The following is a 27,939-nucleotide window of genomic DNA, read 5'->3' as shown; positions in this document are numbered from 1 at the left end:
CGGAGTATGTGGTTACGTATACGTATATTGCCGTTGTGTAGTTTGTATTGCCAGATTTTTTTTTGTAAAAAAACATTTTTGGAATACGTCATTCATGACTGGGAACAAGTACATCTGTAACTGTATAGGTATAATGAATAAGAAGCGCAAAAAAGGTGTTAAATTTGTTTTTCGGTGATACAGATACCGTGATGACACCTATATATGCAAAAAAAAATTGTGAAAACGAAATGATGAAAAACCTGGAGTAGTGTTTAGAGGTTCAGGCGTCTAAAGAAAACTTATGAATTTACTTAGGGTGGTGCAAATCTTCGGTGTAACTTAATTTGCATGTTACATGTGTCGAAAACTGTACTTTTCATGTGTTTAGCATGCTGAGGGCGTAAAGGGATTTTTTTAAGATTTAATCAGTTAGGGTGATCATTTCTGATCAATGCACACAGATCATGGGATCGAATTGTACAAATTGCTGGTTTTATTATCTGAGCAACGTGAATTTACCTTATTTCGAAAACAAACGTTAGATCTATGTCCGAAACTTGAAATAAATATTTGTCTACTGTAGCACACACAACCGCGATCCTAATTTACAATTTTTGGCAAATTTTATTGCCGATGAATCAAATTATTTGCAAATTTAAAATCTACTCGCGACAGATGATGCGACATTGACGCGATATTGATAAAAACTGAACTCTTTGTTTATAAAGGCTTCCGGGAATTCATTTAGGTCACTCAAGCATGACAACTTAACTAATGAAAAACAAGGCATCAGAACAGTCGGAACGTTTGCTGCGACTTAGCCCCGTACGACCCGTAATCCTATTTCGTCCGCAACCATAATACGTTCGTAGCCCTAATAAGCCCGGAACCCTAATACGTCTATAACCCTGTAATGCGTCTGTTACCAAAATGCAAGTCAAGTTGGCCATTGTCAAATTTACTGAAACTGTTCATTTTTAAAATTGCGCATAGCGCAATTACGAAAGCCCGTACGAAGTACCTTTCAAATAAAACCAACAATTTACGACATTATTTTAGAAACCCAAAATTTTTTGCCAACTTTGCATTGGGTATTTAATTACCTCTCAAATGAAACAAAAACTAGGAAAATCGGTTGAGATTTACTCGATTTATGTGCAAAAAGCACTTAGGGCCGAGTAGCGGCCTTAGTCTAAGGGCCCAAATTTGAAACTTTTTTCGCCACGTTCTTTTCGGTATTCAATTATCTCTCAAACGAAACAAAAACTAACAAAATCGGATGAGATTTACTCGATTTATGTGCAAAAAGCACTTAGGGCCGAGTAGCGGCCTTAGTCCAAGGACCCAAATTTAAAACTTTTTTTGCCATCATTCTATTCGGCATTCAATTATCTCTCAAACGAAACAAAAACTAACAAAATCGGATGAGATTTACTCGATTTATGTGCAAAAAATACTTAGGGCCGAGTAGCGGCCTTAGTCCAAGGGCCCTAATTTGAAACTTTTTTCGCCACGTTCTTTTCAGTATTCAATTACCTTCCATAAAAAACTAAATCTAGCAAAATCGGATGAGATTTACTCGATTTATGTGCAAAAAACACTTATGGCCGAGTAACGACCTTTGAGCCCTCCCAACAAGCCCACGTTGCATCTTACCCAAAAACAATGTTCAGCAACTTTGTTCTACTCGTCAATACCTTTCATTTGATATATCACAAGCAACTATTGCGTGCGTATTTCGATAGATATCGTCGAAAGACTGAAAAACACCTAAAGGGCCCTAGCTCTGGAAGGGCCGACCCTACCATGCCCATTTTCGAACTTGACCTTACTTTTGTCGATACCAATCGGGGAAAAAAAGAATTTTGAAAAAAGGTTGTGATTTGCTTAAGCTAGAGGGGTCACAGACGGACGGACGGACGGACATTTTTTTTATTGCGGATTCGTCATCTATGAACATAACCAAATGCTTTGCCCTTACTGTCTGCTTCCAATTCGACGTGTTACAAACGGCATATTAATCTTATAAGCCTTCAGTACTTCGTACGGGGCTAAAAATATGAGAAAAAAATTACAGCAGCTCAGTGGTGACATAATTAATCAAATTAGGGCGCGTTTACAACACTAACAAAGTGAATTTTACTCGATTTTGCTTGTGGCCAACGTTTTTGCGGATCTGCGATACCTTCAGTGTTTATATACTTTGGTTGTACCATCTGAAAACCCGTGCTTCCACCTACGCAATAAACACATTCTAAGCGACGATATGGAAACAATTACAGACGAATGTATTTCATTTCATTTCTCTGTGAGTGGTGTAATCTCATTCATCGCTGATACAACCGCTTCTTGAATGAAATAAAAATGTAGAGAATCATTTTGATATCCTTATTCCACACTCATATGCCGCATAAAAGTAATATTCCATTTCCATAAAAACATCAAAAAGATATTTCTTTTGTAAATATAAAATCTAATATTTCCGTACATTTTCCTACTGTTGCCCTGAATGTTTTTCTCGTCTTTTTAGGGCACTCGAACTGAAAATGATTTTCCATTTCCTTTATTCACAGAAAACAAACACCAAGAATAGAGTTTCGAAAATGCTGTTCTTCTTCTTGACTCTATTGTTTGTGTTCACCGCAATTTATCAACATCGAAAATATGTTTTTTCATTTTTCAAAAACCGTCCATACCATCCGGCGATATCTTTGGCCGGTAAATCATCGTTCGACATTAACATGAAAGGGATCTATTCAAAGCGGAATTTTCATTTATTCATTTCGGTCAGCTCTATATTCTTACTCTACTAATACCCATATATGGTGTTGACAAACGATTTTGATAGCCTTCACGACCATGCCGTATATTGTAATCCGGTGCATGACCCATTATTGGATAATTTATTTGCTATATACCAGGTCAGAGGTGGAAAATTGTTTGAGACGAAAATTGACACAGACAGTCACGTCTAAGAAGATTGAAAGGCATGTTGCTGACGATATAATGGACGAAGGTAAAAGATTACAAAATTATTTAGTACGACCATCTGTCCGTGTTACGGCGATTGGTCCGACGATTGAAAGCAAAGAACTCAATTTGTTTGTCAGAGTTTTATTTTACAGGAAAATAGTTAGCTTCAAATTCTGTAAATTAAATTTAAGATCCGGTCAAAAGAGAAAATCATTATTTTACATCAAACTTCTTACTTTTAGTACTTTCAGACCAAACCAAAATAATCAGTAAAACGTGTTTCATCTGTGCGACTCAATCATTCGAATCCTTTGAATTAAGAAAAGAAATTGTAAACATCCACGACTAACTCAAAGAACAGTAAAATCTTACTTATTCGTACTGGACGAATTAGCAAATTCCAAATTCGAAAACCGAGCTTGAACACCTGACTTGATGTCTAAACAATGAAAAGAAACCTCGATTGAAATTACTTGAGAAAAAACATCCGTAATTATCGCAACTTACATAGGCAATCGTTGCCAATTAATGAAAACAACGCACGAAACACCTTACTGATTGTTTAACACAGAATAAATTTTGAATTAATAAAAACGTAAAAATGGATTGCAAACTTTAGATTAATTGAAAGCGCACAAGCGCATCTATCAAGAGCAACTTTCGTAATATTATACTTCCGCACAATTGTCAAGATGACAACCAGTAGGCTCAGTGATGTCATCAGTATCAGCGTTGTCGAACGTTTCGGACATTCTGGACCCCGTTAAATGATTCGGAGAATTCATCTTAACTTGTCGCGGTTCCGCCACATCCAAAACCACCAAATGAGAGACTGGTCGTCGAAATATCGCACCAGTAGCAGTGCGAACTCGAGCACTTCGAACTTGACCCGAATCGTTGAACGTTTCAATAACAATTCCCTTGAGCCAAGTATTGCGTTGAAAATTAGGATCAGCAAGCAAAACGAAATCACCAACTTGCAAAGGTGTGACCTTGTTCAACCATTTTGTCCGTGTAACCAACGTAGGAATATATTCGTCGACGAACTTCCTCCAAAATTTGTCGGTCATGGCTTGAACAGCTTTCCAATTATTACGCAACAAATCAGCATCAACAAATTGCCCCGGCGGTTTACTGCCATTGGACGACCCAAGTAGAAAATGATTGGGCGTCAAAACTTCATCGTGCGGTGAATCCAATGAAACGTAAGTCAAAGGACGCGAATTGACCATATTTTCGATTTCGATGAACAAGCTTAACAGCATTTCGTCAGTAGGATAACGAACAGTAAGAACTTCATCCAAACACGTCTTGACAATGCCGACCATTCGTTCCCAAATGCCACCCATATGTGCTGCGGTGGGAGGATTGAAAGACCATTCAATGTGATCCGTAGCAAAATCTTCTTGTATCTTTGTCCGATCCAACTTATCTATCTCGTCCCGTAGAGTGTTATTGGCACCATGAAAATTGCTACCATTGTCGACATGAATCTTCTTGGGCGTACCCCTACGTCCAATAAAGTTGCGAATGCACATAATGCAGGAACTTGTGTCCATAGAATGAGCAACTTCCAGATGAATAGCACGAGTCGTCAAGCAGGTAAAAAGAGCACCCCAACGTTTCGGGTTACTGCGATTAACAACAACTTTTATCGGTCCAAAATAATCGATTCCGACATATGTGAATGGTCGAGTGAAAACTGCAAATCGTTCGCGTGGAATTGATCCCATTTCCGGAACACGAGGAACTGATGCATCATTCTTGCACTTTTGGCAATTGTTCCGTATAACTTTCAAAAGAACTCGTAACTTTGGAATCCAAAATTTTTGCCTTATTTCGTTAAGCACCGTCTGATGATGCAAATGAAGATACTTGCGGTGATACCAATCGACAACCAAATGCGTTACATAATGATCTTTAATCAAAATTATCGGTCGCCGAACCGATTCAGAAATCGTATGCGCTTTGTCTAGCCGACCCATGACACGAAGAACACCAGAATCGTCCAAATACGGTGAGCACATACGAATTGGACTCGTTTTGTCAAGCTGTTTGTATTTATCCATGGAGACGGTTTGATTCCAACGAATTATAGAGATTTCCTCTCGAAAACAGTCGTATTGAACTTGAGCAAACAAACGACATTCTGCTGACAGCAATTCATCACTTGACAGTACACCAAGACGGCGTTCTGATTGTTTCGTCTTGACATTTGAAACAAACCGCAAAACATATGCCATAGTCCGGACCAACCGTTGCCAATTAGAAAATCGTTCGTATTCAATGAACTTGTTTACTGGAACTTCCACATGTGTCAACAAATAATACGGCCGAACTTCTTCATTTGTCGTGAAATCAGGTTCGTCCAATTCAAACGAAAAATTGGAATTCGAATGTCGCAAAAATTCGGGACCACGAAACCAGCGAGATGTGGAACGTAACTCTGGCAAATCCTTAGTTTTAGTCGCATCGTCAGCAACATTAAATTCGGAAGGAATCCAGCGCCATTGAGCATTAATTTTCGTCTCCAAAATCTCTCCAATACGGAATGCAACAAACTGCGAATAACGTCGTGGTTCCGTTGACAACCAATATAAAACAGTTTTCGAATCGCACCATATCGTTGTCTGTTCAACCTCCAAATCCGAATGGCTGTGTAAAATGCTCTCGGCAAATCGTTTACCAAGAATTCCACCTTGTAATTCCAAACGCGGAACAGAAATTGGCTTAATCGGAGCGACTCGTGACTTTGCACCAATCAGGCAACTGTCAACTCCATTGGCATCTTCAACTCGAAAATATGCAACTGATGCATATGCCTCCAGGCTTGCGTCAACAAAAACATGTAATTGAATCGAAGTCGGTTTGTTAGGTGACATACGTGGTGAGTACAAACGAGAAATGTGTAGAGATTCCACTTGCTTCAAATATTCGAGCCAACGTAACCACTTTATTGCTAATGCTTCAGGAATCTGTTCGTCCCATGTGATGTTTGTAATCCAAATCTCTTGCAAAATCACTTTGGCATGTATCAGCAAATGTGTCAGAAAACCCAACGGATCAAAAACTGACATTAAAGTTCGAAGCACATCTCGTTTCGTTGGACGATATCCATCTGTCAAGTCTTGCACTTTCAGGAACCGAAGTGAATACGTGAATGTGTCTGTATTCGTATTCCAATACATTCCCAAAATTCTTTCAACATTGATGTCCAGCTTGTCAACCAAAATTTTGTCATTGAATTCAGGACTTCCATTAATCACCTCCAATACTTCACGATCATTTGATATCAAATTGCGTAAATCAAAATTTGCATGTCGGTGAATAAATTGTACGTCTTTGATCAGCTGAACCGCAGAATCTACGTCGTGAGCTCGTTCAATCATGTCGTCCACGTAATGATTTTTCACTATAGCCTCGACAGCCTTTGGATATCGTTGTTGAAACGACTCAGCATTTTTGTTCTTCACGTATTGCGCAATAGCCGGCGAGCATGTTAAACCAAACGGTAAAACTTTCACAACAAACACATCGGGTTTCTTCGATACGTCGCCATCTCTCCACAAAAATCGCTGTGCGTCTTGATCCTTTGAATTCACAAAGACGCGATGAAACATTTCAATAATGTCCGTACTTAGACCAATCCTTGCTTCACGAAAACGACGCAGAATGTCCGGAAGGGGAACCAATTGATCAGGTCCAGGTAACAATTGCGAATTTAGCGACACCCCATTGACTTTTGCAGCACCGTCCCATACCAAACGTAACTTTTCGGGTTTCTTGGGATTAAAGACAGGAAAAACTGGCAAATACCAAGTGCGTGGGCCTTGCAACTGTTGCTCTTCGAACGATAGCTTCCGGATATATCCTTTATCGAGAAAATCTTTGAAGTAGTTGATTATACGGTCCGACAAAATTGGATTTTTCTTCATCTTCGATTCGACACACTCCAATCGACGAAGAGCCATTTCGTAACTCTTTGGCAATGTGATATCGTTTGCCTTCCACAATAAAGCTGTCTCGTAGTGCTGATCGATCTTCACAGTTGATGCATCCATAATGCTTCGGGCTCTCATAATTGTTTTTGATTCAACGACGGAATCTGTGACTTGCACACCAAATGCCTCCAATGAAAAAAAATCCTTTACCAACTGATGAAGACCGTGATACGATCGCTGGCAATCGCACATATTCAGGCTGAATTTGTTTGAATTTAAAATTCTTCTATCATTCGGTCCTTGAACGACCCATCCAAGCCGTGTTTTACAAGCAATCGGTTGTTCCCAGGTGCCCTCGATTGTCTTCAATGACACCATCAATTTTGAATATCGCAGACCTATGATCATTTGCGGAGTCGCATTATTGTATGGAGTGATCGGAATGCCATCGAAATATGGATATTTTGCAAGCCAATCTTTGGGTATTGATTGTGTTGGCAACTTTAGATTCTTGACAGTGCGCACATCGTCGAGTAGAAACTTTTCAGCGCCGTCATGTACACCACTGATTTGTAACGAAATTCGACTAGAATCTGTTTCCAATTGCGTTTCACCAAATGACCATTTTACACATAAACTTTCTCGGGTGCCTTGCAGACCAAGTTTCTGAGCAATAGGAAATTCCAAAGTTGTTAAATTGGATCCATCATCAAAATATGCGTAAATGCGTATCCACTTGTCGTTGAAATATAACTTAACCGGAACAATCCGAAATATTTCTGGATAAGTCAAAGTTGAAGCAATTCCATTCATCGAATTGCAGACTTTCTTTTGAACCACTTCACTTGTAGCAGCCGCTAATTCCACCTTCTCCTTTGCTTTGGAATCATTGTGCAGTAAAACGTGATGAAAAAAATCACAGCCAGCAACACCACACGTAACTTTTTGATTGCAATTAAAGTATCGATGATTGCCTAAGCAACAACCGCAAATATTGTTGCTTTTTATCAGTCTCCACCTTTCTTGTCGAGTCATCTTCTTGAACTTTTCACAAAAAGCCAATTTTTTGCAGACATTTCGATTGCACGCAGGACACTTCTTTTGGTTTTTTGTCACTGCACCAGAATTTGATGAAACTTGCATCACGGGCTGGAGCGAATTTGTTGAATTCGCTGTCTTGTTATCATCCTTTCGTATTTTCTTATCAGCTTGTGAATCAGGAACTGTTGTAACGACGTCACTGGCAACCGTAGCCAAAGCGTACAACCAATCCGCCAGTGTTGACAAATTGACATCAACAACGGTTTGTTTATAAAATGCCCAATTGAGCTTAACTTGCGTAGGCAGTTTTTCGACTAGATCCTTCAACATTGACGGGTTTCGCAGATGTTCGACAGAATTAAATGCTTTTATTGTCGAACATAAATTCTGAACAGAAATCGCAAATTTGACTAGCGATTTCAAATCATCAGATTTCGGTGGAGTCGTTTCGTTGATTTCATCCAATAGCGTTTGAATTATCAATTCAGGTCGACCAAACATAAGTCGTAATGTTTCCATAAGCCCAGGAACTGATTCTGGATGTAGCAATAATCCTTGAACAGCGTTTAATGCGTCACCTTTCAAACATTCTAGAAGGCGTGACAAATTTTTGGCATTGGTGAGCCCGCATGAAATTGTAGCATTCACAAATGCACTCTCGAACATTTGCCACTTCGTGGGCTCGCCAGAATATGCAGGATAACTTTTGTTCATTGTATGACGAGACGCTATCTGACTTCGTGTCAAATTGACCGATGATTTGCATAGTTTCTTATAATCGACCATACGACCACAAGGATTTTGTATTGGCGGTTGAATGATGACCTGGTTATTCTCTGGTAACTGATTTTCAGGAGAATTATGGACACCTGATTGATCAATTGCTGGCTCATTCACTTGCGTTTGATTCATAGGTGTTTGACTTGTTGTTTGTGGACCAAAATAAAATGGCCGCATCAACTTATTTGACATTTGCTCAGTCGTTTGCGGACGTTTAGTCGATAATCCAAACTGATCATAGTCCATCTTCGGTGGAGCGTTCGTAAATGTTGATGAATAAAATTCACTAAACTTAGGCTTCTTCGTTTCTTGACCCATTTGAAATTCTGTTGCTTGTGGATCGAAATTTGACTTTGCATTGTAGTTAGTGAACGCCTTATTTTGTCCCAATGTTGTCTCAGGAAACTGAAGTCGTGCTGGTTGAATAATCCGCCCTTTCGTCGGTCTCAACTCTTTCACATAAGTAGAGTTAAACTTGTCGCCGGCCTTTGACTGCAATGGCTGCTTCAGAACCTCTGTCTTTTCGAATCGAACGTTGTCATTTATCGGACGATACGAATTCACCGGACTATCCTCATATATACGGAACGGATTAAGTGAGCTAAATTGCTGCTTGGATCCAGACGATTTTTGCCGGACTGCTGCCGACGACGATGCTTGCGGTAGAAACTTTTGATTCAAAGTAAATTTTTCGGCTTCGCTCATGGAAATTGAGACATTGTCCACCGTAAACTTGTTAGCTAAATCGTCCGTAAGATCTTGAATGTTTTGCGCCCATTTTAATGTGTTCTCGTACGATGATTTCTCCTCATCAACATTATGCTCGTGTTCACCAAGTTCCATTAACTCGTGAACCGATCCTTCAAGCACTGAATATTTTTTCCGAATATATTCTCGATCCCGCTTTTCACACAACTGCCGTTCTTCTTCTATTCGCTGTATAGCCAGGTCTTTTTCTTTAGTTGATGAAATTGATGTTATCGTAGAAAAACTTCTTGATTTCCGCCAATGAACATTCGGCGATTGATTTTCCTTATCCGCTGACGGTAAAACATTTGTCGTTTTTGTTGTCATTTTTGTTGTTGTCGGAAAAGCGTAAAAACACCGATCACATTTCCATTCACGAAACGCAACAGAGTCATCAACACCAACACACGCATAATGAAACCATCTGTCACAAACGTCGCATTGCACCATTTCATCTGTGTCCAATGCATCACAACACTGGCAGCTTGAGTATTTGTAAACGGTCCTCTCGTTCGACGCCATATTGCTTACGTCATCAAATAAAAAATTTGAAGAATGTCCGTGTTACGGCGATTGGTCCGACGATTGAAAGCAAAGAACTCAATTTGTTTGTCAGAGTTTTATTTTACAGGAAAATAGTTAGCTTCAAATTCTGTAAATTAAATTTAAGATCCGGTCAAAAGAGAAAATCATTATTTTACATCAAACTTCTTACTTTTAGTACTTTCAGACCAAACCAAAATAATCAGTAAAACGTGTTTCATCTGTGCGACTCAATCATTCGAATCCTTTGAATTAAGAAAAGAAATTGTAAACATCCACGACTAACTCAAAGAACAGTAAAATCTTACTTATTCGTACTGGACGAATTAGCAAATTCCAAATTCGAAAACCGAGCTTGAACACCTGACTTGATGTCTAAACAATGAAAAGAAACCTCGATTGAAATTACTTGAGAAAAAACATCCGTAATCATCGCAACTTACATAGGCAATCGTTGCCAATTAATGAAAACAACGCACGAAACACCTTACTGATTGTTTAACACAGAATAAATTTTGAATTAATAAAAACGTAAAAATGGATTGCAAACTTTAGATTAATTGAAAGCGCACAAGCGCATCTATCAAGAGCAACTTTCGTAATATTATACTTCCGCACAATTGTCAAGATGACAACCAGTAGGCTCAGTGATGTCATCAGTATCAGCGTTGTCGAACGTTTCGGACACCATCTGAAAGAGAGGTGAAGGACCTGCTATCCGTGGTAAATTCTGAAATGTTATTTAAACATTTCATACGACAAACCTTGTATGAAAATATGATTTTGGTAATTACATTTTATTCTTTGGTCTTTATCAATGAAAATAGAAAATCTTCGGAGGCTGATAAAATCACATTACTTCTTTTCGTTGTTACATACAATAGAGCGGTAAAATGAACATTTTACACCTAAATATAGCTCAATTAGCTGTATATGGATATATGAATGAAATGTCGGAAGCACGTGCAACACATAACCAATCATCTCCCTCTTTACAGATGTTCCATTTTTATTAAAATCCAATATGGCGGCCGGCTGTCATTTTTATAGGCAACTGAAAATAGTACATGATCTTCGCTACCTTTCAAATAAAAAATCAATAAAATCGGAAAAATGTTAATTTAAGATCGATGCAAGAAACGCTACATTCACTGAACGGCCGGGCAGCCGATTGACTGAACACTAACACTGCTATTTGGTAGTACAATGTCACATATAATACAAAAAAGAGTTGACCTCAAAAACAACATTTCGTTGCACGCAGTGTATCGTAGAAAACAGACAGAAAACAACAATCTAGACTTTCATTTGTCAAATGAAGTTGTCGTGGAACCAATTCAAAACTATGACACATCCTAAATCAGGATCGGTACCTCAATTTCGAAAAATTTATCAATAGTAGAAGTCGGTAGAAGTGAAATCAACGAGCCTCTTGTACATTTTTGCTGTTTTGTCCAATAGATTGATAATTTAATTAATTTTATTTCGCTAATTAATCATCAATCTAGCAATGATACACTAATAATACAACTCGTTATTATTTACATAACAAATGAAACAATTTTTCTTTCGTTTCAGAGGTACAATTTAGTGCTTCAGCAATTCAAAAACAATGAAATCAGTCGGTAAGTACCCAGTCAATTTCTATATGCTCTGACTAGTTGTAAGTTACAATTGTAGTAAGAGGCAGTGAAATTTCACCATGAATTTGCTGCAGCTGTTTTTCAGCTAATCCACACATTCAATCAAAACTAGTTTAAGGAAGCTGATATACGAACACGCATGGTAGTGGTAAAACAGTATAAACACCTGAAGCAAATTCTTGCTGAAATTTCACTGCCTCTTGCTGTAAAAGTGTTAGTTTTGTATTTTTTTAAATGATTTAGTAATTTATTTCAAATATATTACGTTTACTTTCACTGAAGATCTTCGAAGCGGTAATATTATAAATATAAGTCTATATTTACCTTCCACGGCCTAATTGACTGAATTACCTTACAAACCGAGGGGGGACTCACTCCATTAAATGTCTAGTAAATCAGAGTAAATGAACAAAAATGAGGTTTCGATGAACTGTGCATCAGCGTAGGTCAATTCGCGCCAATTTGTGTTTACTTCGTTATTAAGGTGTTACTTAGCTCTAGGAATTCGATTATGCATCAAATATTTTTAGCCCCGTACGAAGTACTGGGGGCTTATAAGATTAATATGCCGTTTGTAACACGTCGAATTGGAAGCAGACAGTAAGGGCAAAGCATTTGGTTATGTTCATAGATGACGAATCCGATATAAAAAAAATGTCCGTCCGTCCGTCCGTCCGTCCGTCCGTCCATCCGTCCGTCCGTCCGTCCGTCCGTGACCCCTCTAGCTTGAGTAAATCACAACCTTTTTTCAAAATTCTTTTTTTCCCCGATTGGTATCGACAAAAGTAAGGTCAAGTTCGAAAATGGGCATGGTAGGGTCGGCCCCTCCAGAGCTAGGGCCCTATAAGTGTTTTTCAGTCTTTCGACGATATCTACCGAAATACGCACGCAATAGCTGCTTGTGATATATCAAATGAAAGGTATTGACGAGTAGAACAAAGTTGCTGAACATTGTTTTTGGGTAAGATGCAACGTGGGCTTGTTGGGAGGGCTCAAAGGTCGTTACTCGGCCCTAAGTGTTTTTTGCACATAAATCGAGTAAATCTCAACCGATTTTGCTAGTTTTTGTTTCATTTGAGAGGTAATTGAATACCCAATGGAAAATTGGCAAAAAATTTTGGGTTTCTAAAATAATGTCGTAAATTGTTGGTTTTATTTGAAAGGTACTTCGTACGGGCTTTCGTAATTGCGCTATGCGCAATTTTAAAAATGAACAGTTTCAGTAAATTTGACAATGCCCAACTTGACTTGCATTTTGGTAACAGACGCATTAGAGGGTTGTAGATGTATTAGGGTTCCGGGCTTATTAGGGCTACGGACGTATTATGGTTGCGGACGAAATAGGATTACGGGTTGTACGGGGCTAGGTCGCAGCAAACGCTCCGACTGTTCTGATGCCTTGTTTTTAAATCGGTTGAGAATTGCTAAACCTATTGTTATTTGTTATTATAATCAAATATTGCTAATAGCAAATAACTTATCAGCAAAGGGCAGAAAAGGCTTCTTTTGAGAATTACTACTAGATTTTTGAACCAATACCACCCATTTTTTTATTGTTTTTGTTTCATTGGTTTCAAATTTGTTTCTCACTTTTTTCGTTCTTAATTGCCGTCTTCTTAGTGTTATGATAGGGGTGTGCGATGGGTAAGGGACCGAGACTGGCGTAGTCCACAAAAAATTGTTTTCATCCCTAGATGTCAAATATCGATTGAATATTTAACGTTTCTAACGCAAACATTTTGTTTGTTTCATTTCACCCCACTAATGTGTCTAGTTGGTTTCTTTACGCATTAAAAGAAAAGTATGAGGAAAGGTAAGAATATCCTTGAAAACCAGTCGATTTTAGTAAGTTAATGCTCTAACTCATATTATTCGACGTAGAAACTCATAAAAATATAGAAATTAGCAACAATTTCGAAGATCAGAAAGTAACAAATGTTCCCATTCACCCCAAATTACGGAACTGAGACTTTCCATTCGCGCGTTAAATCGTCAAAATTCATATCGAGCAGTTGTAGAAAGGAAAATTAATAGCTATTTTGCTAACATGTGCCTAAATGGAAATTTTGCGCAATAGATGTGACAATTGTCAACCCGAGGCGAAGCCGAGGTTGACAACACATTGTATGCGCAAAATTCCAGTTTAGGCGCAAGTTAGCAACAAGATTTTATGTACTGTAGCAATTTTACACTTCATCGAATGCGTATTTACGCACGCAAAATGAATATTTGCGCACTACAGTGCATAAATATTATTATTCAATCAAAAATAACAGAATCCCGAAAATGTTTATTATTTTTCTCTCTTTTATTTTATTTTATATCATTTTACGGAGCGCGACTTTCATACATTCTTAACCAGAGTGTGCTAAAATTTTAAAAATGTGGACAACCAAAACAGACAAACCGGGCTACCATTGCCGATTATTCTCGCCTAATGTCAAAAATCTCGCGAGGTGTTGATCTCGCATTTCTTGTTCGATATCCACCTTCTATCAGTATATAAATTCATTGAGGTGAACATTTTAACTTTCCCATACTGAACCGGATCAAAAAATAATGTTCAAACTACTTGAAATTGAAGCACCTTCTCACATTTTCAGCTTTTTCACCATAGTCGAGTTAATAGAAATGTTTCATGTGGGTTTGATCAATGAACGTCAACACAAGGTATGGTCGAATGTCAAACTTTATATGGATCGACATTTCAAGAAAATGGCGGCCATCTTGAAATTTCGTATTTTTGAGATATTTTCGGCTATAGGCCCTATAGTATAGGGCATGTAGAGAGTTGGGATAAAGTGTTACTTGTACAGTTTCAATTGCGTAAAACGTTTTTCGACATTTCAAGAAAATAGCGGCCATCTTGAAATTTCGTATTTTTGAGATATTTTCGGCTAAACGCCATGTACATAGTTGGGATAAAGTGTCGATTGTACATTTTCGATTGCGGAAAATTTTTATCGACATTTCAAGAAAATAGCGGCCATCTTGAAATTTAGTATTTTTGAGACATATTTCGCTATACAGCCAAGGACAGTCAAAAAAGTGCATTTTTATGATTTTCGTGTTTATCGATTTCAGCTGTTTTAACAATACAAATTACAATGGCAAAACAGCTGAAATCGATGAAGCACGTATAGAATAAAAATACACTTTTTTGACTGTCCCAGGCTGTACGACATGTAGTGAGTTGGGATAAAATGTCGCTTGTACAGTTTCGATTGCGGAAAACTTGTATCGACATTTCAAGAAAATGGCGGCCATCTTGAAATTTTGTATTTTTGAGATATTTTGAACATGTAGAGAGTTGAGATAAAGTGTCAATTGTACAGTCTCGTTGTTGGAATTTTTTTCTATATTTAAAGAAAATGACGGCCATTTTGAAATTTCGTATTTGTGAGATATTTACGGCTATAGGGCATGTAGAGAAATGGGACAACGTGTCACTTGTAGAGCTTGCTTAACTCTAAGCATTGCTCAAAACTTCAAAAAAAAAAACAAGATATCAGTTTCAGCGCCTCAACGTAATCAATTTTGACTAAGAAAATTTTAACAAGAAAATATGTCAACGAGAAGTTTACCGATGAGATTTTACAACGAAAGTTTTACAAAAAACGCTTCACAAGTGGCAAATGCTGACGAAACCCCTCATACGACAATAATCACTTTGTGACGCATTTTTTTTGTGTAAACCTTTCGTTGTAAAATCTCACCGGTAAACTTCTCGTTGACATATTTTCTTGTTAAAATTTTCTTGGTCAAAATTGATTACGTTGAGGCGCAGTATGCGTCACCAAAACTGATATCAAATGTTTTGAAAGTTTAACTTTTACAGTACTAGCGTCACCTCTTCCTCTTTTGAGGTTTTTGTGGAATACATATTTACACCCAAATGGAGAAGACGTGAGAGCTCGGTTTAGCCCGAAACAAATCCCATAGTAAACAAAGTAATAATCAATTCGTCCTTCCTGTATCGAAGAGACAACTGATCAAAAGCAGATAAATGATATAGTCTTCTACAATCGTTGTAGGTTAGCGTAAAAAGTTTTTTTTATATAAGGTCAAAACGGCTGTCATGGCATCGCATATAGATTGATAGTTTCAGATTCAACTCAATTTTGAATTACGAATACCGACGAACAATGAAACCCGAATGAGCACACACTTAACTATGAATTAATCCCTAAACAACACAAAACTCGCTCTAATGACCTAATTACCCCAAAAAGATCACAATATTATGCTGAAAGCAAAACATAATTAGACTATATATATTGCGAGTTGTAACTATAGTGGAAATTGATTATTTGTTCACTGTGTGTGGTATGTACGTTACAACGGCTTTATAGCTACCTTTTCGGAACAGAAATAATATTATTTTAGTAGCGTATGTGTGCGCTGCATGTGTGTATTTGTATTGCTAAAATAGAACCCTTACATGATTTTATTTTATCAATTTGGACGAAGCGTTACGCTCGCCGTTACGTCGGCCAAAAACTTGTGCTTCCCAAACCCTAATTCCAAAACATTCAAATCTAATGCGGATATTTTGGAAATAGCTAATCGCTTAACATTTTATAGACGGCAAGCGTATTACGATGAATTTGTTATATACGGGAAGACAAAAGTGAAAGTCGACATGTTTTCTGTTTTGAGAGTGTGGTCTCATCTAGAATAGTTATTTACGTATCTGTTGTGGACGGTATATTATAGCAATTTCGCTAAAGTGCCTAAAATAAACCATCCGCAACAGATTCGTATACAACTTTTCATATAAGAGGCCGAAAACCTGAGAAAATTTCTGCAAAGCCCCTGTTTGCTCATTTGGTCGCCTCTTGAACAGAAAAATTTACCGACATTTCTATACATTTTCCTGCAAGTTAAAAATCTTATAAAAAATTGTCGTTAACAATAAATTATCTGCAATAAAGAAACTGACGTTTGCCTTTCAGATTTCTTAGCTTCATACTCAAAAAGGTGATAATATTGTCATCACACATATTAGCCGCCCTTAAATATAAGCTAAAAGATTTACTTGCTGGCGAATGTAACGTACACCGAAGAGAAAATGTTTTATAGGTTCAAAGATCAAATAAAAATCTTTGCGTCCTTTTTATTATGGTGGGCTCGACTATGGTCTGGTCATATTAGAGGCATACATTAAATTGCCCAAGTATAATAAGCCTTGAAACATTATTTGGTTTTACGATAGGATTTTATTACTACCAAAATTAGATCCTTTGATGGAAATAAAGGAAACACGAAAAGTTAGGCAGAAGAAAAAGGAACATTTTTGAAGAGCCACGCACTTTTTATTTTAAGGTTTTACTTTTTCTCTTTGTTGGGATGTTATGGTTCGATTTTACGTTTTTTTCTTTTCTTTCTTTCTTTGAATTCCCAATAATGGTTCTTTATCCTTTAAATAGCATACATACATAGCCACGTGGTAGTAGAGAATTTACATCATGAGGGTACGATAAAGGAAACTCAGTTTTTTGTTGTTGAAACTGATGGCTAGGAAAAACTGTTTGCTGCACACAACAGCGATTCGTTTTGTATGTTTATTTCGATACCAACCACATAATTTATTTATGATGAATTGAGGATTGTAATATGTGATTATTATTTTGTCGAATGTGTCAATGGTTCTGAATTATTGGTTAGTCATCATTCGCGTGATTATTGATGAAAATTGCAGAGAAGTACCATTTGAACTTCGTTGGGGGTGTGTTAATAAGTTTATATAAACCTCTTGGCGATTGTATACACCAAGAATATATTAGCGATATTATCGCCCAGATAATGATGTTATCGCCAAGAAGATGATATTATTGCCCAAGGCGACGATTCTCGTAATTTCGGAACTTATAATATTCTTAACTTGACAGTTTCATGTACAAAATTCCATAAGAACTGTTAAATTACGAACGACATAACAATCGAGACAGTTTTGTTTTTCGAAGAGGGGCCATTAACCATCAATCGTTGGAATCGATGTCTAACTAAACGTTTTGGGATTCTTTTTGTACAAATTATATGAAATGAAATGAAGCAATATTCAGTCTTCAAGAAATCGTACAAGAAATTTAGATTCGTACAAGAAATGCAGCTCTCTTAGAAATAGCTCTCACTAAATAACATTCCTAGAGGTCGGATGTACGCGTTGCGTTTTAAAAAATATTTGGCGTCAGCTTACGTCAGAAACCACTTCTGCTATTAAAGACGTTAAGTCATAATTACCTCTCCGCCCAAATGTAATTACATTTAATTATTATTATTATTTGTGTATCGGAGGATAATAACATTGGACTTTGATGTACATAGTAGGACATAAAAGTTCTAGTAAAAGGCCAAAACATCATCTCGGTATTTACGCAATATATTCGATGTCTTGGAATTTTATCTCTTGGCAAATTTTTAGGGTTTTTATATTGTACATACGTATAACATTCACCCTCGCAAAAGATATTTTAGCTTGTGGCATAAGTATAGTATGCTCCAACATGTATTTTTATGAAAATGGCAACATATTAAATGTGTACGAATGGCGAAAAAAAGAGAAAACAAAATGAAAAGCAGAAACAAAAGGGGAAAAAATAAGATGACACTTGGTCGCTATATCTAAATCTTAATCGGACGCAAGTCTAGAATTTTGTCAATTTGTATTTTCTTACATCAAGTGCCGAACCGAAATAGGATCGGAAAACAATTTTCATGTCCTTTTTCGAACTCTTTTTTTTATCCAGAGGATAGGAATCGAAGTGAAGAGAGGTAATGTAGATAGCGTAAAGTTTTTTAGTTTCTTTCGATTTTTCTGAGTTAGACGTTGAGGTCCCTGAGTAAGGAGAGACGTATTGTAAGGGAAAAAAATGTCCATCTGTGAACGTGAACACTGTAACTTTAAGTAAAACCAAAGTAACAGATTTTGATAATTCTTATTTTTCCTGTACAGGTAAACATTAATGCAAATTTTACATATATGGAAGTGTATGATTGAGTCATGCTAAGCAATGAAAGTGTAAAACAGGTATGTCTAATTGGTCCATTCTATGTATACAAATGAATGCATTTACAAAACCGTTCAGTCCTCCAGGACGACATTGGAACATTCTTTATACTTTCATTGTAATCAATTAGTTTCTATCGCGATAAAACGAATGTGAATCAGAATTTAAAAGACTTGGCATTTTTGTTTCGCTTTTTTTATTAATATTTTAAATGCACATGTCGGTGAAATATCTTTCATCCTGCAAACCTTAAGAGAAATGAGAAATCTTATCGCAAAAAAGAGCTCCATGAATGTGAATGTGAATGTAAATTTGTTCAGATACGAACAATGCTCGTAACAAGATAAAAAAGAAGAAGAACTAAGTAAAAACAGTGCACAGTTAAAAACAGTGCTTAAGGTTTTTCGAACGAAACATTTTAACGAATTTAAATTTTGGTAAATCTTAGACCTCATAAACAGTTGAATCGTTTTAATTCGCTTAAAATCTGGCTGCAAAGTTTGAACAGTTAACACATCTCTTGACATTAGATACGATAACATTATGATCGGTAATTTATTGTCAATTTACAACCACTTAAATCATTTTAGTTATTATATTTTCATTTTAGCATAGCTAATATGGATTGTTTTATCAACCCTTGAGACATATTGCCAAAGACACATTTACATTATCTAATATCCTCAATTTAGTCTGTATATAATCCCACAAAAACCACAAAGAGGAAAAGGTGACGCTAGTGTAGTAAAAATCAAACTTCCAAAACATTTGATATCAGTTTTGGTGACGCATTCTGCGCCTCAACGTAATCAGTTTTCACCAAGCAAATTTTAACAAGAAAATATGTCGACTAGAAGTTTACCGATGAGATTTTACAACGAAAGCTTTACAAAAAAAATGCGTCACAAGCGACAGATGCTGAGGAAACCCCTCATACGACAATAATCATCTGCCACTTTGTGACGCATTTTTTTTTGTAAAGCTTTCGTTGTAAAATCTCATCGGTAAACTTCTCGTTGACATATTTCCTTGTTAAAATTTTCTTGGTAAAAATTGATTACGTTGAGGCGCAGAATGCGTCACCAAAACTGATATCAAATGTTTTGGAAGTTTGATTTTTACTACACTAGCGTCACCTTTTCCTCTTTGAGGTTTTTGTGGGATATCAGTTGTTTTGGAAGTTTTGGGTAATACATAGAGTTAAGCAAGCTGTACAACTGACAATTTATCTTAAGTCTACATACCGTACAATTACAGTGGGCTTTTTTTGGTGCGGAACATTTTGAGACATTTTCGAATTTTAACAGTCATCGATGTTCCCAGTCAATTAAGTTGTTTCCACTTATGATATTTTGCGCCAAGTTATCAAACACTGGAAATCACTTAATGCACTGGGTGCGTCGATGGACATTAAAACTCTGATAAATGATCGAAAATTGTGTTTTCTTAAAAAAAGTTTTTCGCAATCGAAACTGTACAAGTGACACTTTGTCCCAACTATCTACATGCCGTATAGCCGAAAATATCTCAAAAATACGAAATTTTAAGAGAGATGGCTCAATCCTACAAAGTTTTAACTTAATTGCTGACGTTTTTGTTACAATTACAAAAATCTATTGAGAAAATATCAGTCACTCAAAAGGTGCATTAGACAAAAAAAATAGTTGAAGATCTGCAAATTTGTGTCCACACATCAAATAATTTTCCTTGGTGCTAAATCGCTTAGTTCTCTTCTTTCAATCAACTGTCTTCAATTTGTCCATAATTAGTGATCCTGATCCTTAATTAGTAATCATCCGTCCATAATTCCTTCCTTTCGCCTTCTCGCTCGTCCGTCGCCATGTAAATAAGCATCTAACACACTAACGCTAAATTAAGTTGGAAAGCCGTCCGTTGCTGCAAGTGAAATATTATATTATATTTGTAATTTGTATTTTTTTGAATAATAAAGTTCGTTAAGTTAAGTTAAGTCATCCGTCCATAATATTTAAATGATTCAAAGTTATTTGTAAGCTAAATTTTGGTAAAATAAAATTTCAAGAAAAAAAGAATAAATAATTTTTAATTATACATAAAATATGTCCTCAATTGTCCTTTCCTTCCGGACCTACTCTTACTTCACGTATTGTTAGTTAAAAATGTTATTTTAGAACAAAAGAAATGGTTAAGCTTAAAGCTTTACATCACTATTTCATACATATTGTTGTCTAATGGATTTTTAATTAAACCAAAAATTTGTCCTTTCTAAGTACATTCGACTAAGTATTTTTTTCTCAAATTATTTGATTCACACGCAGAATGCGTCACCACAAGAGATATCAGTTACTTTGTAAGTTATAACACAAAGAGGTGCGTCACCTTCACCCTGATTTTATATAATATTGACAATTATGACGCTTTTTTTATTAGATAAATATTTCATGTACTGATGTTGAAAAAGATTATTCACAGTTGAGCGCACTTGGGAACTGCCCCCAAGGCCCTGCCTGTGCCCTCTTTTCTTCCCGTAGGAATCGGCGAGGAGTTAGGTCCGAAATGTAGCAACTTTAAGGAGAGTTTGCTTATAACTGATACACAATGATCGTATAAACAGTTTCTCATTGCCTAACAAGGAGTTAGGTTAATTGATCACCTATCGAATGATCGCTAACCCGAAAGAAATTCAAAACTAATGTGAACTATATACAACGTATACCGGCGGCAATGAGTGGTAAAACAAGACACATTCGCTACACATGTATGTGCTATGCAAATGGATCAAGTAAGGACACCTATCTTACCAATACCGGCGGCAATGAGTGGTAAAACAAGACACATTCGCTACACACGTATGTGCTATGCAAATGGATCAAGTAAGGACACCTATCTTACCAGTGGAAAGTTCACATTAGATACGAATTTCTTTGTAAAATTAGCTGTTACACATCGATGGATGACAGAGAAATGACAACAGATGGTGTTGTCCCGGCCCAGACATCCGTTATCATTTCTCTGATGGCTTACAATTGACCTAACGTTGCGTCCTATCTACCCCATCTAATGTGGCAATTTTAAGGAGAGTTTGCTTATAACTGATACACAATGATCGTATAAACAGTTTCTCATTGCCTAACAAGGAGTTAGATTAATTGATCACCTATCGAATGATCGCTAACCCGAACGAAATTCAAAACTAATGTGAACTATATACAACGTATACCGGCGGCAATGAGTGGTAAAACAAGACACATTTGCTACACATGTATGTGCTATGCAAATGGATCAAGTAAGGACACCTATCTTACCAATACCGGCGGCAATGAGTGGTAAAACAAGACACATTCGCTACACATGTATGTGCTATGCAAATGGATCAAGTAAGGACACCTATCTTACCAGTGGAAAGTTCACATTAGATACGAATTTCTTTGTAAAATTAGCTGTTACACATCGATGGATGACAGAGAAATGACAACAGATGGTGTTGTCCCGGCCCAGACATCCGTTATCATTTCTCTGATGGCTTACAATTGACCTAACGTTGCGTCCTATCTACCCCATCTAATGTGGCAATTTTAAGGAGAGTTTGCTTATAACTGATACACAATGATCGTATAAACAGTTTCTCATTGCCTAACAAGGAGTTAGATTAATTGATCACCTATCGAATGATCGCTAACCCGAACGAAATTCAAAACTAATGTGAACTATATACAACGTATACCGGCGGCAATGAGTGGTAAAACAAGACACATTTGCTACACATGTATGTGCTATGCAAATGGATCAAGTAAGGACACCTATCTTACCAATACCGGCGGCAATGAGTGGTAAAACAAGACACATTCGCTACACATGTATGTGCTATGCAAATGGATCAAGTAAGGACACCTATCTTACCAGTGGGAAGTTCACATTAACTACGAATTTCTTTGTAAAATTAGCTGTTACACATCGATGGGTGACAGAGAAATGACAGCAGATGGTGTTGTCCCGGCCCAGACATCCGTTATCATTTCTCTGATGGCTTACAATTGACCTAACGTTGCGTCCTATCTACCCCACCTAATGTGGCAATTTTAAGGAGAGTTTGCTTATAACTGATACACAATGATCGTATAAACAGTTTCTCATTGCCTAACAAGGAGTTAGGTTAATTGATCACCTATCGAATGATCGCTAACCCGAAAGAAATTCAAAACTAATGTGAACTATATACAACGTATACCGGCGGCAATGAGTGGTAAAACAAGACACATTTGCTACACATGTATGTGCTATGCAAATGGATCAAGTAAGGACACCTATCTTACCAATACCGGCGGCAATGAGTGGTAAAACAAGACACATTCGCTACACATGTATGTGCTATGCAAATGGATCAAGTAAGGACACCTATCTTACCAGTGGGAAGTTCACATTAACTACGAATTTCTTTGTAAAATTAGCTGTTACACATCGATGGGTGACAGAGAAATGACAGCAGATGGTGTTGCCCCGGCCCAGGCATCCGTTATCATTTCTCTGATGGCTTACAATTGACCTAACGTTGCGTCCTATCTACCCCACCTAATGTGGCAATTTTAAGGAGAGTTTGCTTATAACTGATACACAATGATCGTATAAACAGTTTCTCATTGCCTAACAAGGAGTTAGGTTAATTGATCACCTATCGAATGATCGCTAACCCGAAAGAAATTCAAAACTAATGTGAACTATATACAACGTATACCGGCGGCAATGAGTGGTAAAACAAGACACATTCGCTACACATGTATGTGCTATGCAAATGGATCAAGTAAGGACACCTATCTTACCAATACCGGCGGCAATGAGTGGTAAAACAAGACACATTCGCTACACATGTATGTGCTATGCAAATGGATCAAGTAAGGACACCTATCTTACCAGTGGAAAGTTCACATTAACTACGAATTTCTTTGTAAAATTAGCTGTTACACATCGATGGGTGACAGAGAAATGACAACAGATGGTGTTGTCCCGGCCCAGACATCCGTTATCATTTCTCTGATGGCTTACAATTGACCTAACGTTGCGTCCTATCTACCCCACCTAATGTGGCAATTTTAAGGAGAGTTTGCTTATAACTGATACACAATGATCGTATAAACAGTTTCTCATTGCCTAACAAGGAGTTAGGTTAATTGATCACCTATCGAATGATCGCTAACCCGAAAGAAATTCAAAACTAATGTGAACTATATACAACGTATACCGGCGGCAATGAGTGGTAAAACAAGACACATTCGCTACACATGTATGTGCTATGCAAATGGATCAAGTAAGGACACCTATCTTACCAGTGGAAAGTTCACATTAGAATCGAATTTCTTTGCAAAATTAGCTGTTACACATCGAAGGGTGACAAATTTCCCTAACGTGATGTCCTATCCTTCGCTAAATTATTCATAACTAACTAAACCCTACAAATACCCTACTCTACCCTCTGCGTTTTCACGGGCTTGGGACCGTTAAATAGCATGTGAAGCGTGCTATTTAGCCGCATTAGTAGATATTGCTGTCATTCAAGCGACCGACATTAAAACCTAGAGCGCAATATAAGTATGCACACAACACATATCAACTAGCATAGCAAACAATATCAGCACAACCAAACATACCACACAGTGCAACAATTCTCTTCTGTATCCTTATTATACATGAGTGGCTCTCCGGATAACAAAAACAGCAGTACTTTGCTTTGATTGGTTTACTCTTTGACAGCTGATCACCGACTAGTATGCCCTTGTTTCGGCAGAGATGTTTACTCTTTGACAGCCAATCATCGACTGAAGTATACCATTGTTTTGGTAGAGATGTTTTCTCTTTGACAGAAAATCATCGACTAAAGTATGTCCTTGTTTTTGGCAGATATTTACTCTTTGACAGCTAATCATCGACTGAAGTATACCATTGTTTTGGTAGAGATGTTTACTCTTTGACAGACAATCATCGACTAAAGTATGTCCTTGTTTTCAGAGATGTTTACTCTTTGACAGCTAATCATCGACTGAAGTAATCATTGTTTTGGCAGAGATTTTTCTCTTTGACAGAAAATCATCGACTAAAGTATGTCCTTGTTTTGGCAGAGATATTTACTCTTTGACAGCCAATCATCGACTGAAGTATGTCCTTGTTTTGGCAGAGATGTTTACTCTTTGATAGCCAATCATCAAATTGAAGTTGGGTCTAGACAACCAAACTGCAGAAATAAAACGTAGAATTGGTCTTGCATGGGCAGCGTTCGGAAAACTCAGGCTAATTTTCCAAAGCAAAATGAACAATAGTCTGAAACGTAAAGTGTTCGATACGTGTGTCCTTCCTGTGCTCACATATGGAGCGGAAACGTTAACGTTAACAAAAGCTTCCGAAAATAAATTAAGAGTGGCACAAAGAGCTATGGAACGAAGTATGCTTGGAATTACGCTCAGAGATAGAATGACAAATCAATGGATTCGACAACAAACAAAAGTCGTTGATGTCATGGAAAGAATAGCATCTTTAAAGTGGAGCTGGGCGGGACATATTGCAAGAAGGACGGACGAACGTTGGACCAAAAAGATCATGAACTGGAGACCACCTAAAACACGACCTAGAGGTAGACCAACAGAGAGATGGAGTAATGGTATAAAGAGAATTGCAGGCGCAAATTGGCAACAAGTGGCAAATAATCGTTCGGAATGGAAAAGAATTGGGGAGGCCTACGTCCAGCAGTGGACAGAAACAGGCTGAAAAAGAAGAAGAGAAGAAACCCAATCATCGACTGAAGTATGTCCTTGTTTTGGAAGAGATATTTACTCTTTGACAGCCAATCATCGACTGAAGTAAACCATTGTTTTTCAGAGATGTTTACTCTTTGACAGCCAATCATCGACTGAAGTATACCATTGTTTTGGCAGAGATGTTTACTCTTTGACAGACAATCATCGACTGAAGTATGTCCTTGTTTTGGCAGAGATGTTTACTCTTTGACAGCCAATCATCGACTAAAGTATGTCCTTGTTTTGGCAGAGATGTTTACTCTTTGACAGCCAATCATCGACTAAAGTATGTCCTTGTTTTGACAGAGATGTTTACTCTTTGACAGCTGATCACCGACTAAAGTATGTCCTTGTTTTGGCAGAGTTGTTTTCTCTTTGACAGCCAATCACCGACTAAAGTATGTCCTTGTTTTGGCAGAGATGTTTACTCTTTGACAGCCAGTCATCGACTGAAGTATACCATTGTTTTGACAGAGATGTTTACTGTTTGACAGCCAATCATCGACTGAAGTATACTATTGTTTTGGTGGAGATGTCTACTCTTTGAGAGCCAATCATCGACTGAATGTCCTTGATTTGGCAGAGATGTTTACTCTTTGACAGCTCATCACAGACTGAAGTTAGTTTATAGCATATCAAAAACTAAATTATTGTATCGGTGATAGTGATTTAAGATGCTTAGGAAGTTTAAGAATGAAAAATAAGCTGATCAAAATTACATTGCAATAATTGTCAGTCAAGTGACCTGACCCACCCAAAAGGTGGGACCTAGTTTATGTCGGAAATTGTAAGCATATGGTTTACAGTAACAGTTGAAATTAACAAAGTTCTTTTCAGTTAAGTAGACAATAGCTATTTTGCTAACTAGTTAGTAAATGGGCTTGTTTTGAGCACTAGGTGTGCTCCGCTCGTATTGGCAACACATCGTGTGCGCAAAACCCCATTTACTAAAGTGTTTGTGTTATCAACAAGATTTTATCTACTGGTAGTTGAAATGATGGCAGACTATTAGCGATGGAAATAATAAATGCGACTTGTCGTATTGAGTTTACAATCAGAACTAAACTTTATTCAAAGAGTTCTCATCCTAATTACAATGTATCTACGTGTTACATTAGGCGGTGAATATAAGTAGTCGGGTTGCTCTCAACACCCTCAATTTTTATGATTGTTTATGATTGTTAATTAGATTTCAGGTAGCAATTTTAGTTCAAAGCGTAATTCAAAATTTAGGCAAAATAATTAGAAAAATAAATTTATCAGCAAATTACTAAACTGAATTTAAAAAATTAAATGTAAACGAAATTAGACTGGAAATCAGTTAGCAAATCTTAAAACCACAACTACATTTCCTCTGAGAGCAAAAATTATGTTTTTCTTTACTAACCGCTTTGGTGAGATTATCTGCAGCCATATTATCAGTCGAAATGTACCGTGCAGTCAGAAAGTTGTCGAACATGTGAATAATAGAACAATAGAATCACAAACAATATACCAATAGAAGAGATTCTATTGTTCTATTGTTTGGTATTTTATTACCCTTTTGTTCACATGTTCGACAACTTTCCGATTGCACGGTACTTGATGATCACTGTACGATCAGCAACTTTTTCACGCAAATAATGATGACGAATATCGATATGTTTTGTGCGTTGTCGGTATCCATCAGAATTTGCTAAATCGATTGCACTTTGGTTGTCGCAAAACAATGTGACTAACCCACCAAAACTTTTGTCCAACTCGTAGCCAAATTGTTTCAACCAAATCGATTCGTGAACGCTCGACGCCAATGCCATATATTCCGCTTCGGTCGTTGACAGTGCTACTGTTTGCTGACGTTTACTGTACCATGAAACAGCACCACCGGAAAGTTTGAAAAAATTTCCGCTACACGAACGTCTCTTATCAATGTCTGATGCCCAGTCCGAATCGGTGTAACCAACTAAATCTTGATTTCCATTTTTAGAATATCGAAGCTTACATCCAATTGTTCCTTGGAGGTAGCGCAAAATTCGTTTGACCGCTTTCCAATGTATGGAACGATGATTTTGATTGAAACGACTAACATCGTTGACAGCGAATGCTATATCCGGTCTCGTGCCTTGGACGATAAACAATAAACATCCGACAAGCTCCTGATATGGTACCTTTCCAGTAATATTCTCATCCTCCTCATTGTTGGATGTTGCATTCATCGACAATTTTTGATTCACATCGCTCGGTGTTGACACAGGTTTGCTATCCGCCATACCAAATCGTTTGAGAACTTCAGCGATGTATGTTGAATGGTCCAAACAAATGCTGTTTTGATTGTATGTTACTCGGATTCCCACGCAATTCGTTGCTCGACCCAAATCTTTCATTTTGAACGTTGAACATAAAGAATCTTTCAACTGTTTCAAAATCGATTCGTCCTTCCAAAAAATGAAATTATCGTGAACCCAAATTGCCAGCAACAAATTGAACGCTTCTGTGTAAAAAACACAAGGATCCATTTTCGACTGCTTCAGCCCAAATG

At 37.2% G+C, this 27,939-nt stretch overlaps 2 protein-coding genes and 2 long non-coding RNA genes across 8 annotated transcripts in view; 2 read left to right on the top strand and 2 right to left on the bottom strand.

Annotated features, from left to right (window-relative positions):
- Positions 1-27,939, top strand: part of LOC119084673 — a 125,666-nt gene that overhangs the window by 8,757 nt on the left and 88,970 nt on the right. The window contains exon 2 of the mRNA XM_037194751.1: positions 11,586-11,632. Within this exon, the coding sequence (XP_037050646.1) occupies positions 11,620-11,632 (13 nt within the window). The 5' untranslated portion in view covers positions 11,586-11,619. The remainder of the gene's footprint in view (positions 1-11,585; positions 11,633-27,939) is intronic.
- LOC119084683 lies at positions 3,032-8,064 on the bottom strand. 5 transcript variants are annotated; one of them, XM_037194766.1, is made up of 4 exons: positions 3,463-8,064; positions 3,328-3,394; positions 3,192-3,264; positions 3,032-3,128 (listed from the first exon to the last, which is right to left on the bottom strand). In XM_037194766.1, exon 1 carries the CDS (start codon positions 8,037-8,039, stop codon positions 3,624-3,626), a length of 4,416 nt encoding a protein of 1,471 aa, XP_037050661.1. In that variant the 5' UTR covers positions 8,040-8,064; the 3' UTR covers positions 3,032-3,128; positions 3,192-3,264; positions 3,328-3,394; positions 3,463-3,623. The 5 variants fall into 5 exon arrangements, with proteins under 5 accessions (XP_037050661.1, XP_037050660.1, XP_037050659.1 ...); XM_037194764.1 differs by having other exon boundaries at positions 3,033-3,264; XM_037194765.1 differs by having other exon boundaries at positions 3,192-8,064.
- LOC119084687 lies at positions 13,992-26,665 on the top strand. The gene is made up of 3 exons (XR_005089113.1): positions 13,992-14,166; positions 25,133-25,134; positions 26,655-26,665. It is a non-coding gene; the product is annotated as an uncharacterized LOC119084687 (long non-coding RNA).
- The window catches only part of LOC119084685, a 26,676-nt gene continuing 25,013 nt past the window's right edge, over positions 26,277-27,939 (bottom strand). Inside the window, exon 3 of the long non-coding RNA XR_005089111.1 lies at positions 26,277-26,323. This is a non-coding gene — a long non-coding RNA (uncharacterized LOC119084685). The remainder of the gene's footprint in view (positions 26,324-27,939) is intronic.

This window comes from Bradysia coprophila, unplaced genomic scaffold (genome assembly GCF_014529535.1).
Source record: "Bradysia coprophila strain Holo2 unplaced genomic scaffold, BU_Bcop_v1 contig_87, whole genome shotgun sequence".
In the NCBI taxonomy this organism is placed as follows: domain Eukaryota; kingdom Metazoa; phylum Arthropoda; class Insecta; order Diptera; family Sciaridae; genus Bradysia; species Bradysia coprophila.
The sequence above is the reverse complement of the archived record's forward strand: the minus strand, read 5'-3'. Positions and strand labels throughout refer to the sequence as shown.

What these genes read in the sequence shown, in the direction of transcription:
- LOC119084683 (XM_037194765.1), bottom strand. Translation starts at nt 8,039, where the DNA reads ATGCAAGTTTCATCAAATTCTGGTGCAGTGACAAAAAACCAAAAGAAG.